General features: G+C 43.2%; 2 protein-coding genes across 2 annotated transcripts; both read right to left on the reverse strand.

Annotated features, from left to right (window-relative positions):
- On the reverse strand, positions 1 to 15,958 carry LOC109179382 (putative wall-associated receptor kinase-like 16; the record flags this gene model as incomplete). Its single annotated transcript, XM_019328878.1, has 4 exons — positions 1 to 52; positions 13,084 to 14,316; positions 14,567 to 14,785; positions 15,100 to 15,958. Coding segments are annotated over 3 exons (2,283 nt in total), but the record flags the coding sequence as incomplete, so codon positions are not given.
- LOC109179381 (wall-associated receptor kinase 5-like) lies at positions 104 to 1,600 on the reverse strand. Its single transcript, XM_019328877.1, has 2 exons — positions 1,250 to 1,600; positions 104 to 1,063 (listed from the first exon to the last, which is right to left on the reverse strand). The coding sequence occupies exons 1-2, from the start codon at positions 1,598 to 1,600 to the stop codon at positions 104 to 106; spliced, it is 1,311 nt and encodes a 436-aa protein (XP_019184422.1).
- Positions 15,959 to 16,240: the final 282 nt, after the last annotated feature.

Raw genomic sequence — 16,240 nt, forward strand, 5'->3', positions numbered from 1 at the left:
CTAATAGTGAGTGTAAATTTTCCTCGTCAAAAAAAAAAAAAAAAAAGAAAAAAAAGAAGAAGAAACCAGCTAATTTATTGAGATGAAATAGCTATAGTTACAATTATCTTCCAGCAGCTAGTGGAAACTCCATATCATCTTTTATGCTATCATATCCAGTTGTTGATACACTAAAATTAAGATCATATCCCAAGGGAATTGATGACTCCATAACTAAAGCCTGTGATTCCATGGAAGTCGATGAATTATTAGCCCAGGGATGTTTTACTGCTCTCCTCAATCCACTTAGTTCCATTGCTACTTCCTTCATCGTCGGCCTATCCTCCCCCTTGAAATTCAAACACCTTTTTGCAAGTAAGGCAACCTCTTGCAACTCCTTAGTAGTGTTTCCTTCGCATAAAATGTTGCCATCAAGAATCTTGAACAACTGATTTCCTTTCAACAATGAAAGAAAATGTTGAGAGATATTTCTCTCTAATTCTGGGCCGTCAAAGGATATCGCCCTCTTACTCGTTAGCAATTCCATGAGGACAACTCCAAAGCTGTAAACATCGCTCTTTTCTGTCAAATGATGGATTTGCATGTACTCGGGATCTAGATAACCAAATGTTCCTTGCACCATTGTTGTCAGTTGAGTTTGATCTTGAGGGACTAATCTCGACGCACCGAAATCAGATACCTTGGCAATATAATCGTTATCGAGAAGAATATTCACATATTTAACATCTCTGTGGATGATGGAAGGAGAGGCCGCAGAGTGCAAATAAGAGAGTACCTCAGCTGTTTCAGTAGCTATTCTTAAACGAGTTGACCAAGGTAGAGCCGATGTTTTGTCTTTGTTGTGGATATGCTCTAACAACGTTCCATTATTTATGAACTCATAAACTAGCAATGGAACTTCAAACCCGATAATTTCACCGTGCATTACCACGAGTAAGGATCTGCGTCGGCTAAGTGCATCAGCTACGCGGTTGGTTGCTCTTGATTTATGCTTGAGAAGGAAGGTAAATTGCTCAAGATAAGCCGCCCAACGAGCATGCATTTTGTTGAGATGCTTCTGGCTCTGAAAATATTTTAATGCTTCATGATCTGAGTAGATTATAAACTCTCCTGGTCTGAGGTAATGAGCCCAAACATGCAGTGCCCGTATAACTGCATAAAGCTCTTGTTCATATGTAGACCAATTTTCTCGTGCAGCACTCAATCACTCACTAAAGAAAGTAATAGGTCGACGATTTTGAGATAGTACTGCCCCAATACCAAGTCCACTGGCATCACACTCCAATTCAAAAGGTTTTGAAAAATCCGGGAGAGCCAGGACAGGTGCTGTGGTGAGTTTTTTCTTGAGTTCAGTGAAACTCTGCTCAGCTTTCTCCCCCCAACGAAAACCACCCTTGCGAAGGCAATCAGAAATAGGAGCAGCAATAGTACTGTAATTTTGTATAAACCTTCTGTAGAATGAAGCTAGACCGAGGAAACTTCTAACTTCACTTACTGACCGAGGTCTAGGCCAGTCTCGTATCACTTGGACTTTCTCATCATCTACATGAACTCCTTCTGCACTGATTACGAATCCAAGGAAAACCAACCTTTTTGTCATGAAAGAGCATTTTTTTAGGTTGATGTACAACTTATTTTCACGCAGGACTTGCAGGGTAATGCGTAGGTGCTCCTTATGCTCCACTTGATCTTGGCTTTGCACCATGGAGTTGGTCTAGCATGTGTTCAAGCCTTGGGATTGGAAAATGATATTTCACTGTGATTTTGTTAATGGCTCGGCTATCCACGCACATCCTCAAACTTCCATCTTTTTTTGGGGTAAGCAAAGCGGGAACGGAACATGGACTGATACTTTCTTGAATTTGTCCCTTCCGTAACAATTCCTTCACTATGTTATTGAGAGCTTCACTTTCAGCCGGGTTCATGCAGTAATGAAGAAGTTTGGATAAGCTAGCTCCAGGGATCAGATCAATCTGGTGTTGTATGTGGCGCAAAGGGGGCAAACCATCTGGGAGCTCATCTGGCATTATATCTTCAAATTCCTTCAACAAAGATTGAAGCTCACCTGGTATACAATCAATAACTGGCCCACTGTCTTTTGTTATCAAAACTAAGACACTGCATGTATCCTTGCTTCCTCCACAAAATTTCTCCATCTATCCAGAATGGTTATAACACAAGTTTTTTGTGTTGGTGACTTGGCCCAAACAACTGGAGGGATGATAATCTTTTTCTGATTCCAAAAAAATTCATAAGTATTTAATTTTCCTCAATGGGTAGCATCCACATCATATTGCCAAGTCTTACCCAGAAGGATATGGCAATCATCCATATCAATGACTTCGCACACCACATAATCTTCATAGCTTTTCCCGATTGAGATTGGGACAACACTTTTGACACAGTAACAGAAGGGCCCTCCCTAATCCATCCCAACTTATATGGTTTTGGATGCGGTTGGGTTGGGAGGTTAAGATGTTCCACAAGGGTCTGAGATATGATATTATCACAACTCCCATTGTCGATGATGAGTTTGCAGACTTTACTGAGCACGGTATAATACGTCCGGAAAATGTTGTTTCGCTGAACAGGAATCTTTTCTTCAATAGTGTACAAGAGTCGGCGAACCACAAAGCTAACATGCTCTCCATCTTCTTTTGCAACTTCAACATTCTCCTCAATAAATTCCTCATCACCTCATTCCCCTGTTCCACCATCTATCAAGTTTACAGTTTTTCGAGCTCTACACTCATTTGACCGATGACCGGGTTCACCACACTTAAAACATTTACCGGTCATTGGTCTGGCGTATAGATTTGAGATAGATTTTTGTGCAGGAACATTATTACCTTATTTTTGTTGCTGGTTCTTTGAGCTGCCTATGTCACTAGCCAAGTTCTTTGAGCTGCCTATGTCACTAGCCAACACAGGTCGAGATGATGGGGTAGCAGCTTGAATAGGATTAACGTCATGTGATTGGGTCGTCATTAGCTTTGGTGTGGAATATATTCTTCTCTGATTGGATTGCGTGAGAAGGTCCTCTGCTCGGACGGCCATATTATATGCCTCATCAACAGACCAAATAGGAGTGAGCGACATCTTTTCTCGAATATTAAATCTTAACCCGTTAATGAATCGGGCAGTCTGTTGCTCAGGTGTTTCAAACAAATTGCAGCGCGCCCCTAATCGATAAAATTCCTCTGTGTATTCACTCGCACTTCAAGATCCTTGAGAACACCTTTGATATTTTTGGAACAGCTGTTGTTGATAATCTGGTGGTAAAAATCTTGCATTCATAAGCCTTTTCGTTTTTCTCAATGAAGTAATGAGTCTCTTTCCTTGCCTTCTCCTATTGTTCTGCGTGACCTCCCACCATGCTGCTGCTGTAACACCCCGAAATTTTAAAACTTTTGAAGCTTATGTAATAAAGGTAGAATCTCATTAAATCCCAAAACACAATACAAAGAGTACGGGGTGCTATGCCACACCTGAGCTGGAGAACTCAGGTGCACAGGCTAACTAGCTAATATCCTTAACAAAGAAAATGCATAACGTGGCACGCAGGCCAAAAGGAAACTATCTACTTCTATGCTCCGAGGTTCTAGCGCGCACCCGTGCTTACTCTTCTGTGCCTGAAAGCCAAATATATCTGTTCAGCGAGAGATGCTGGTAACCCACTCCAACGCGTTGAAATACAATACATATAGATATATACATAGATATACGAAAAGTCATTTCGAAGCATGAAGATATATCCTAAGGGACTCTAGCTTTCAAATCAGGGAACCGACTCAACAAATAGGGGTACACACAATCAACAGTCATAATCAAGCATATATAATTCTCAACCTAGGGCACAGTTATAGACAAGCACAATCAATAATCACAATTAGGCATGTATAGTTTACTAGCAAGAGTCCTATGGTCACGTTTCCATAACCGCCATAACATCAATCCTTCTCATCTCATCACATAGCACACTTTGTTGGCGCCACAGGACCAATCGCATGCCCATACATGAGGGTCAGCGCGTATAGCTCTGACACGGCCCCGCAGCACCCTGCCCCGTATCGCAACACGGAGGGGTTGATCGCAACCGACCGATGAACCGCAGCTCATCATAGTTTGATCGCAACCAAACAGTGGACCGCAGCCCAAGAGTATGTCATCTGACCGCTGCCAGGAAATATGAACCGCAGCTCATGTAGAAACGTTTGATCGCAACCAAACGGTGGACCGCAGCCCTATATAATATTTATATACCTGACCGATCGCAACCGGCCTGGTTAACAGTTAGTATGGTTCTCAACCCATCCAACTGCCCGTATAGCCAATTTGATTGCAACCAAATTGGGGCATCATGCACACATAACACATAACAAGCACATGCAACCCACATTAACACATTGGGAAGGGGGAGAAATCGTATAAAGAAACCTATGCGTGGTCATCCACAACTAAGAATAGTCCTAAGGGGTTCATACTTCTTTCACCTAGGCCAACGGGATACCAATTCAACTAGCATGCAATATACAATACTCTTTCATCCTACGAATGGTATCCGAACATCAAACTAGACATAGGCACGATGGGAGGGTTCCGTTGGGACACCACGGGGGTCGGGGGAACATCAAACGGGGAAGCCAAAATCCCGGGTTGGGGTGATTTCCAGAGGGTAGCCGGTGGGTGAGGGTTCACCCGCCGGCTGCCCGCCGGCGTTTACTATTCCGGGTAGCGGGTGCCCGGCGGGCAGCTGCCCGCCCGCCGGCTGCCCGCTGCCGGAACTGCCCATCTTGGCCGCGGGTAGGTGGCGGGTCCCCTACCCCCCACTGACTCTTTTTCACCAAAAACGCCTCGGGAACCTTTGTGGAACCCGAAACCATGCTTAGACACTTTCAAACGCAATTGACAACAATACGTGGACAATTAACGGATCACAAACAATAAACATGCGGCACATATCCTATCATGCTTTTCTAAACATAATTAACACCCAAACATGTGAATTCCCACCCAATACACCAAGAATAATACCACACGAATTTCACGATACAACCTAGGGTTCTAATCACTTTTAATTTAACAAGAACACAATTCATCCTTTAATATCAAGATTCGGTAGGAATATCACGTAATCATCAAGAACATCATACAATCATCAAGAACATCATATAATCATCAAGAACACCATCAAATCATCAAGAACCTCTCAAGATCATCAAGATCACCCATGGAATCACAATGCCAATTATCAAGATCAATATAACGAATCATCAATCACACATGAATATGGGGGAAATCCTAAGAGGGGATTCGTAGCTATGAAAATAGGTTTTGTTGAGACATGGGTTACCTCTTAGCCTTAATTGATTCCTTGGCTATGAAGGGTCTTTCTTTAAGCTTTCTTCTTTCTTGATTTCTCCTAGGGGAATTCTTGGTGTGGTGAGAGATTATTGTGGTGGGAGTTCTAGGTGCCTCCTTATGTTCCCTATTTATATATCTAAGAGTCTTACTTAGGGCCTAATTACTATAGGTTTGCTAACTCTATTCCTTTTAGGACTAAGGATTGGGTTTAGGGATAAGGGCCCATGGACTATGGTGGGCCTCTCCTAATTAATTATTGTGATTTGGTTCTTTCTTTTGGGTAATTGGTTAAATGATTAATTGGTTTTAGGGATCGTAACACGGGGTGTTACACTCTCCCCCCCTTACAAGGGGCTTCGTCCCCGAAGCCCGGTGTGTTAATCCATTCTTTCACCCCTAGGCATCCCGCATCTTGGCCTCCCGGTTAGGAATGTGGCCCCACGTTTTGCCTTAGCTGGGGTAAGCTGGACTTCTGGTGGTGTCGTGATAGGAAAGTTTTGGGTCTACCTTGGTCTCCTGCTCCTGAGCTGGACGCCCCGCGAGTGCCCAAGGTGGCCTCGATCGCTGCCACCCTCTGATCTAGTGCGCACGTCGTACGGATCAAGGATGAGAACCCTTCCTCCATGATTTGGTTTTGTCGGTTGAGTTGTGCGAGTATGCGCTCATTGATCGAGCCCTCGTTTTGCTCCCTTGGGTTCCCTCTTGATCGTGGGTGCAACGATGGGTCAGGCTCGTCATCCTCCTCCTGGTCCTCATTTCCCTCCAGGATTCCACAATCTTGCATTGCCCGTTTGAGCTTCTTGTTGGAGATGTCTAATTGGTCGACCAATTCTCTTCGTTCCTCCTCGGGTTTTTGGCAAATTTCTTCGAGGGTGAGGTAATGTCCCCCTTCGGTGTAGTAGATGTCGTTACAGCGGAGGTTTTGGGCGTTAAAGACCATGCCGTTTGCGGTCTTAACCTCGGTGTGGCTTAGATCTACCCCCTTCTTCTCCATGATCCAGCTTAGGATCATCCCGTAGGGTAGGCTAAGTCGGTTGTTTGTTTTGCAAAACTCCATGTGTTTTAGCATGAGTGCCGGTAGGTTGAACTTGACTTTATGTTTCAAGAGGTAGGCGAAGGCGCATTCTAAGCTCCCCACGTCCTTGCTCTTATTGTTTGTGGGCAAGAGGCTATCGGTTACAATCATAACCAATATCTTTTGCTCCGCCGATAGCCACTTCCTATTCGGTCGTGTGGCCGCGGTGAATCCGTCCTCTTTCCCGAGTAGGTATCCGAGATAGTCCTTGTACCCCGTGTTTTGGGTATCAATCCATCCCTTACGGTCGTAGTTTGACACACCCGTGGTGGTCAATTTCAAGAGCTTGGCCAAACGGCCTTCGGAAAGTATAATTTCCTTACCGCGGACCTTGGTGGTGATTTCTAGTTTATCACCCCGTTTGGTGGCTACAAGATGTTGATAGAATTCTTTCACCAATTCGGGGTACGTATCCCCCTTGATGGTGAGATATGTATCCAAAAGCCCTTGGTGTTTAAGCATATCAACCAATTCCGGAGAGAATTGATCGGGTTCAAGGGCTTTACCTCCGATCACGGTGTAATCGGCGTTGCTCCATTCCGGGGTGCGGGTTCTGAGGGGCTTTTTCGGCATTGTGAAGCTTTTCTGGGTGGTGAAATTATCCGGTAAATTTTTCCGGTGATTTTCCGGTGGGACGGCGGCGGAGCTCCGGCACGTTTTTCCGGCGAGATCCTCGGTGGTGCGGCGCTTGCGAGGGAGGTGGCGGCTAGGTGGGTTCCGGCGTTGGTGTGGCGAGGGGCGATGGCGCGGTGGTGGCGTTGGGCCGTGGCGGCAGCGGGTTGCAGCTGGGTGGCGGTTGGGCGAGACGTGGGCGACCTCCGGGCGAAGGTGGCTGGGCGATGGCGCGACGGTGTGGGGCTGACGGGGGACGGTCGGCCGGTGGCGGCGTTCGGTTGGTGGTGGTGTCGTGTGGCTGACGGAATTTCTACGGTGGGGGGGGCGGGGGCAGCGAGGTGAGTGGGAGAGGGAAGGGAAAGAAGTGGGGAAGAAGAAGGAGAAGAAGAAGAAGAAGAAGAAGGGTTTTTGATTTGGGGATTTTGTGGGTTTTAGGGGTTTGTGGGGGTTTAAGAAGGGAGTGTTCCCTTGAGGTTTCAAGAAACACTCATAGCTTAGTAGTTAAGGCCTTAGTCTTGTAAGGGGGAAGTCAAGGGTTTAATTCCAATTAGTAACACTAGGTTCTTTGGTGATGGGGCCCTTGTATTTTTCCTTCTTTTGTCTTCTAGTGGTGAGGGCTTGGCTAGTTTGTATAGTTTTAGTTCTACCCCCGTAAGTAGGACCGAATCTCGAACTAATCTTTTATTTATAATATTTCCGAAGTAATTAAGCTAAGTAAGAAATTCTACTACAGAGGTGATTACAAGGAAATTGCCGAACTACCCTAGACAGAACTCGTCCTCTTGATTTTCTTCCGCGGGGTTTGTATGGTCCCCGTCTTCTGGGGTTAGGCTTCCTTCCTCGTGATTGCTCTTGTTCCCGAGTTCGGCCTGGGTGCGGCTCATGACGTATATCTTTCCGGGAGCGCCGTAGTTTCCGTGATGAGCGGTGCCCCCGTGTTGATCCGTGGTGGTGGTGCGTGGTCTTTGGGGTTGGGTGCACTGGAAGGCCTTGTGTCCTTCCTCTCCGCAGTTGAAGCACCGTAAGGGATTGCCCATGCAATCCTTGCCTCTATGGTTCTTGTTGCATTTCGGGCAAGGGAAGCTTCGGGCGCTAGTGTCGTTGTTCCCCAGGGGTGGCCTTTGGTTGGCCAGGTTACTCGGTCTTGTGTTGGTGTCGTTTCTTGCCCTTTTTACCGGTGGCGCCCCTCCTCCGGTGTTCCTCTTTCGTATTTGTTCCTGAACCCCGCGTTGGAGTAGTTGGATTCGGTAGAGATTAGCGGCACTGGAGTAGGCCTCGTTGAGAGTCCGGGGTCTGCTTACCACCAGTGCTTTTCGGGCTTCAAAGTTGAGGCCCGACACAAACCTCTCTATTTTGGTTAACTCGGTAGGGACTAGTTCGGGTGCGAAGCGTGCTAGTTCAAGGAACCGTTTGTGGTATTCCATGACGGTAGTTGTCCCTTGTTTCAAATGGAGAAACTCTTCGTACATGGACGCTTTTACGTGTTTTGGATAGAATCGTTCTCGTAGTCGCGTCTTGAGGCTTTCCCAGTCTAACCCTGGTTCTTGTTGGTAAGCGGGCCCCTCATGGATCCACCAGAGATCGGCCTCGTGTCCAGTAAAACGAGGCTATTTCTATGCAACGTTCTTCTGGGCATTCGACTAGCCCTAGAATTTTGTCGAGGGTCCGGATCCATTCCTCTAGGATCACGGGGTCCTCTTCTCCTGAGAACGTGGGCGGTCGATGGTTTGAAACTTGTCGGGCGACGTCCGAGTTCGCGTTCGATGGAGGTGGTGGGGGCCTGTTGTTGCGGAGAGCTACGTCGCTTAATGCTTGGGCGACTTGCGTTAGTTGCTGTAGTGTTTGGGTTAGGGGTCGTGTGCGGCGGGTTCTGGAGTTCTTGATTGTCTTTTGTTGGGTGCCATGCTGTCGTCTTCCTGGGTCAATGTTTATAAGAACGTTAAATTGGGGCTTGGTGCCTTTCTTTTGACGTGACAAGTGGGGGAAGTTTTCTTCAGATAAGGGAGGGATAATGTGAGGGGAGGATATGTGTAGGTTTCACAATCTCACCGCGCGTCCTAAGATTCCTGAGTCCTATGTTCCTAAGTACCTAGAGTTCAAACCTAATGTCCTAAAGTCCGGTCTTAAGAGTCTTATCCTAGGGTCAAACTTAGGCTCTGATACCAACTGTAACACCCCGAAATTTTAAAACTTTTGAAGCTTATGTAATAAAGGTAGAATCTCATTAAATCCCAAAACACAATACAAAGAGTACGGGGTGCTATGCCACACCTGAGCTGGAGAACTCAGGTGCACAGGCTAACTAGCTAATATCCTTAATAAAGAGAATGCATAATGTGGCACGCAGGCCAAGGTTCTATGCTCCTAGGTTCTAGCGCGCTCCCGTGCTTACTATTCTGTGCCTGAAAGCCAAATATATCTATTCAGCGAGAGATGCTGGTAACCCACTCCAACGCGTTGAAATACAATACATATAGATATATACATAGATATACGAAAAGTCATTTTGAAGCATGAAGATATATCCTAAGAGACTCTAGCTTTCAAATCAGGGAACCGACTCGACAAATAGGGGTACACACAATCAACAGTCATAATCAAGCATATATAATTCTCAACCTAGGGCACAGTTATAGACAAGCACAATCAATAATCACAATTAGGCATGTATAGTTTACTAGCAAGAGTCCTATGGTCACGTTTCCATAACCGCCATAACATCAATCCTTCTCAAACTAGACATAGGCACAATGGGAGGGGTCCGTTGGGACACCACGGGGGTCGGGGGAACATCAAACGGGGAAACCAAAATCCCGGGTTGGGGTGATTTCCAGTGGCTAGCCGGTGGGTGAGGGTTCACCCGCCGGCTGCCCGCCGGCGTTTACTATTCTGGGTAGCGGGTGCCCGGCGGCCAGCTGCCCGCTGCCGGAACTGCCCATCTTGGCCGCGGGTAGGTGGCGGGTCCCCTACCCCCCACTGACTCTTTTTCACCAAAAACGCCCCGGGAACCTTTGTGGAACCCGAAACCATGCTTAGACACTTTCAAACGCAATTGACAACAATACGTGGACAATTAACGGATCACAAACAAGAAACATGCGGCACATATCCTATCATGCTTTTCTAAACATAATTAACACCCAAACATGTGAATTCCCACCCAATACGCCAAGAATAATACCACACGAATTTCACGATACAACCTAGGGTTCTAATCACTTTTAATTTAACAAGAACACAATTCATCCTTTAATATCAAGATTCGGTAGGAATATCACGTAATCATCAAGAACATCATACAATCATCAAGAACATCATATAATCATCAAGAACACCATCAAATCATCAAGAACCTCTCAAGATCATCAAAATCACCCATGGAATCACAATGCCAATTATCAAGATCAATATAACGAATCATCAATCACACATGAATATGGGGGAAATCCTAAGAGGAGATTCGTAGCTATGAAAATAGGTTTTGTTGAGACATGGGTTACCTCTTAGCCTTAATTGATTCCTTGGCTATGAAGGGTCTTTCTTTAAGCTTTCTTCTTTCTTGATTTCTCCTAGGGGAATTCTTGGAATTCTTGGTGTGGTGAGAGATTATTGTGGTGGGAGTTCTAGGTGCCTCCTTATGTTCCCTATTTATATATCTAAGAGTCTTACTTAGGGCCTAATTACTATAGGTTTGCTAACTCTATTCCTTTTAGGACTAAGGATTGGGTTTAGGGATAAGGGCTCATGGGCTATGGTGGGCCTCTCCTAATTAATTATTGTGATTTGGTTCTTTCTTTTGGGTAATTGGTTAAATGATTAATTGGTTTTAGGGATCGTAACACGGGGTGTTACAGCTGCTCCACCTCTTAGCTTATGTGTTACGTATTTGGCTTGACGTTCCTATGGCATTTCCATCATATCGAAGCATTTTTCGACCTCATAACACCACTCAAGGAAAGATTCAACATCCAAGTTTCCATTAAAGGTAGGGAGATCCACCTTTGGTCGGTAATAATTCTGTATGCGATCAAGATTGTTCATATTATGATCCTCATCTTCGGAGTCGCTACTGCTCATGCTGGGAGGTGGCAGATTAGCTTGCGGGATGGCTCTTCGCACAGGTCTAGCAACAAGGTAATTTCCTTCGTCATTGTTAGCCGGGATAGCCCCGCGACCAACAAGTTGCAGGCTAAGGTTGGCAAGAATATTACGGATGTCTTGAAATTCACGGTTCATGTTGTCACCTTGCGTTTGCAACGCTGCCCAGAGGGCGTCAACACCACGGTCATCGCAAGTGGGTGGAATGTTTACGCCATTGTTATTGCCGTTGTGTGCCATAGTGGGTCTAAAACAATGGAGAGGACAAAGTCGCTATCTCGATTGTTTGCCTAGGATCTTACGGCTCTGGATACCAACTGACGTAGGATGGAAGCTCAAGAAACAATCACACAAATTATAAGAACCCAAAGGGAATAATATTCTTCTTCAATATTTCCAGGCAACTCCCTATGATAATCCGCAAAAGAAATATAAATGCAATGTTTTGAGAATGGAAAAGACATCTAGAGCCACATGGAAAATAAATACTTGATATAAATAAAAGCAACTAATAAATGCATGGGACTTGGGACTTGTATTTCAGCTGCCTGCATGTGTGAACGCCATCAGTTGTTCTCTGAGGTCCCCTCCGTGGTTACTATTGAGTTGGTCTTGAAGATCAGCTGAGGCGTTGCCATTGTTCAAGTTGCAAGAACCGTGGGAGCTGCTGGATCTTGAGCGCGACATTGCTTCAAGCTCGTTGTTGAAAGAAGCCTGCTTGAGAATTGATCTCAGACTCTCAATGAGAGCACCAATGACGGTAAGTATGTTACCGGAAATTTAATCTGAGAATAATGAATTGTTGTATTGCTAAGTGTTCAGTACAAAATAATCAGCGTGTCCCCTCTAGCTGAGGAGAGGTTCTACTTATATCGAGTCCCTAACGTTAAGAACATAATACATAATAAGGAGCCGAGCCTTTATTTCTCTTTCTTCAATGGGCACAGCAAATGACCCATAGTAATGTTTCCACCCGTTGGTATTCTGTTCGTTGGAGTTCTGCGCGTTGAATTTCCACGTGGTGTCAGGTCAGGTGTCTGTTGACAACCCGGGCCGGTGTTAGCCCCATTATTCTGTCAGTAATATTACTCTAAGTTTGCTGAATGTGATTAAGAAAGCCACAGGTAAAAAATGTTTGGTAGAGCTTTTTTGAATTTTACTTTTTAACTGCTTGATTAAAGAAAATTATATTAAAAGTACAAATATACTTTTTAAAATTTTTTCCAAAAAAAAAAATATTTTTTAAAATTAATTTTGGAGTGTTAATTTATATATATTTGGCAAAAAAGTTTAATTTATTATTTGTTGTTTTAATCTCAAATAGGCATGTAATGAAAAGAAATTTATGAGAATAATTTTTTAAACTAGAATTTTATGGTGCAGTGGTTGTAAACCCGGTCTTCCTTAACTCAATTCTCTAGAATGCAAAGTAATACTGAGAAGATAGCAGAAAAAGTAAAGTGCAGAAAACTGTCAGATCAAGCATTTCATTAATAACTGTTCCTATGTATAAGACTGGAAATAACAGTACATGTAAACTTAAATATAGGGAGGATTAGGATAAGGAAAATATTTGATGTACTCCCATTTTATATTCTTAACTTGTACTCCTTCTTACATGTTTTTGATGTAGACACTTTTCTGTGGACTCACATGATGAAAATAACCAATCTTGGTTTGCCATCTCAGAGAATAGAAATGAGGGAGTAGAATTTGGAAGTCCATATAGTAGAACTCTTAGGATAATAATGGTAATAAACTAAAATATTTATAACAATGGCTAGTTATACATGACATTTGAACAATAACTAGACCAATATAATACAATTACAATTAAATCTAAACTAATCTCTAATGGTGAATGCAGATTTCTCTCGTCACAAAAAAAAACAAAAAAAAAAAAAACAAAAAACAAAAAATAAAAAAAAAAACTAATTTATTGAGATGAAATAGTTACAATTATCTTCCAGCAGCTAGTGGTAACTCCATATGATCTTTTATACTATCATATCCAGTTGTTGTTACACTAAAATTAGGATCATATCCCAAGGGAATTGATGGCTCCATAATTAAAGCCTGTGATTCCATGGAAGTCGATGAATTATTAGCCCAGGGATGTTTTATTGCTCTCCTCAATCCACTTAGTTCCATTGCTACTTCCTTCATCGTTGGCCTATCCTCCCCTTTGAAATTTAAACACCTTTTTGCAAGTAAGGCAACCTCTTGCAACTCCTCAGTAGTGCTTCCTTCGCATAAAATGTTGCCATCAAGAATTTTGAACAACTGATTTCCTTTCAACAATGAAAGAAAATGTTGAGATAGATTTCTCTTTAATTCTGGGCCGTCAAAAGATATTGCCCTCTTACTCGTTAGCAATTCCACGAGGACAACTCCAAAGCTGTAAACATCGCTCTTTTCTGTCAAATGGTGGGTTTGCATGTATTCTGGATCAAGATAGCCAAATGTTCCTTGCACCATTGTTGTGAGTTGAGTTTGATCTTGAGGGACTAATCTTGACGCACCGAAATCGGATACTTTGGCAATATAATCATTATCGAGGAGAATATTTACACATTTAACATCTCTATGGATGATGGGAGGAGAGGCTGCAGAGTGCAAATAAGAGAGTACCTCAGCTGTTTCGGTTGCTATTCTTAAACGAGTCGACCAAGGTAGAGTCGATGTTTTGTCTTTGTTGTGGATATGCTGTGACAACGTTCCATTACTTATGAACTCATAAACCAACAGTGGAACTTCTGTCTCTAAACAACAGCCAAAGAGTTTGACTATGTTTTTGTGATTGATTTGAGAGAGCACAATTACCTCATTGATGAATTGCTCGACTTGGTTTGGGTCCATTATTTTGGACTTTTTAACAGCTACTACTCGACCATCAAAAAGGTGCCCTTTGTAAACAATGCCAAAACCTCCTTGACCAATGATTTTTGTTTGGTCATAGTTGTTGGTGGCTTTTTCAAGCTCCTTAGCAGTGAAAATTCTTGTTGTGCCAGAAGATGCATTACCTTGGGCAATCCTCTGTTGCAGAATCAATCCTCCATTCTCCCTAAAGAATTTCTCCTTCATTTGTACCGATTTCCTCCGCCGATGTTCCAAGTACAGAGAAAAACCAGCGATCAGTAGCACTATCATTCCTAAAGCGACACCTGCATCCCATCAACATTACATTTCTTGATTTCTTAAACAAGCTAAGTGTGTGTTGATGGCAATATCAAAACTTATATTGATTATTTAACCAAGTGAAACAACAACTAATAATAGCTTAATAGTGATCCTTTCAAAAAAATAGCCTAATAGTGATTAAATAAGTTAAAATTGACTGATAAAACTAACTACGTTACTAAATTGGAAATATCAAATCAAGTGAAGAGCTTCTGAATAGGAAAAGATGTTTACCCAGAACTATGAAGTCCACTACTCTGTTAGACGAATGGCATGGTTTTCCATTAATATCTTTGCATTCATATTTAATAGGTAATTTGCAGCTGCCACCGCCTTTCCCATCGTCAAAATAACCTGCCTTGCAAGTGCAATTGTAACCGCCTAGTGTATTGAAGCAAGTGGCGTTTTTGGAGGAGCAGTCGTTCTGTCCATTATCAGCACATTCATCAATATCTGCATATATAGGCAATAACAAAGATGACGAGATTGGGTTAGCTGGTTTGACCATACCAACTAAGACTGTTATCTAAATAATGAAATTGTACATATACTTCTGGAAATTATGTCTAGAAATTATGGAATTTCTGACCACGTGATTTTAAATCAAGTTGAAAGCCTTGTTCCGATCACTTTTGGTATCCGAAAAAACCTTTGTTGCTATTTCCGACCACTTTTTGCTTTTGAATTGAACTTTCAGGTGGTCGGAAATTCCGTAATTCCCAGTGATATAAAATTTAGATCAGAGTATACAGTATATATGTATGTACCTAGGCAACCTGGATGGAGATATGGATTGCCTTCATAACCCTTCTCACAAGCACATCTGTATCCCCCATCAGGACCTTCAAAAGGGACACAAGTGGTGTTACCTTGGCATGTTCTGCTAGAGTTACTGCAAGTATCGTTGAAGATGACCCAGTCAACTACCATTGGCATTCTCTCTCCTTTTTTCCATTGTTGGGTAGTAAGCATATTGGAGGAGAAGTTGAACTCATCCTTTTTCACCACAAACGCGTAGCTACAATTACTAATATTCGTCGCCATGGTTTTCAATGCAAAGTGCACGTTCCTGAACACGATAGGAATGTTCTTCACCTGGCAACACCCGATTCCCGAGCAAGTCCCATTCCGCACATCTTGCAAGCGATTACAGGTGGTGTTACAACCAGCTTGGTACGCCCATCCATGGTCTTTTCCCCAGACAATGGCATTAGTGTTGCAGCCCACAGCGACGAACTTATTGGCAGTCTGGTTGACGTACTTTTTTGATAATCTGATCGATGAGTCCACTTCTTGACCACAACTTTTAGCTATGAATTTCATGACGATCAACTGCCCTTCAACTGATATTGTTCTTACCGGTATATTACTGCTCCCTACAAAAGGTTGAGGCGGATCATAGGAGGTGGTATTGCAAGTGATCAAGAAGTCATCATTAAGATAACAACCTTTGGTCAAACCAAAGGGAAATGGGATGCTTACGTTCCCACAATGATCAGTAGTACAGTTGGGTTTGGCTATGGGATAATTACTTTTTGATGTGGCGGTAGGAGCAAAACTTAGTACTGCCGACAACAAAAGAACTACTACAAGGAAGCTTATGTTGTTCGACAACACCACAAACGTTTAATTTGGTCTGTGTTGGATACTTGGATGTGTAACTTGGTTTACAGCTACTATATATGCAATTATTTGCACTCTTGAGTCTTGAGGGAATACAAACCAAAGACCAAGTCACCTAGACCTAGTCCAAACTCCAAAGAACACGTTAGGAGACTTTTCTTCGAGTTCTACTAATATGCATTCTCAAATTCTAATATATCACTTTTACTTCAGGACGTGACAAACAAGAAAAGTTTATTTTTTCAAAATGCGTAAATCCCTTATAGGTACCGTCATCTGACTCTG

Source organism: Ipomoea nil, unplaced genomic scaffold (assembly GCF_001879475.1).
Source record: "Ipomoea nil cultivar Tokyo-kokei standard unplaced genomic scaffold, Asagao_1.1 scaffold0900, whole genome shotgun sequence".
Lineage (NCBI taxonomy): Eukaryota > Viridiplantae > Streptophyta > Magnoliopsida > Solanales > Convolvulaceae > Ipomoea > Ipomoea nil.

Coding starts and splice junctions, on each gene's coding strand:
- LOC109179381 (XM_019328877.1), bottom strand. CDS start 1,600: ATGACAAAAAGGTTGGTTTTCCTTGGATTCGTAATCAGTGCAGAAGGA. Junction 1,064..1,249: donor GTGGACTTGGTATTGGGGCA/GTACTATCTCAA, acceptor AAATATTTTCAG/AGCCAGAAGCATCTCAACAA.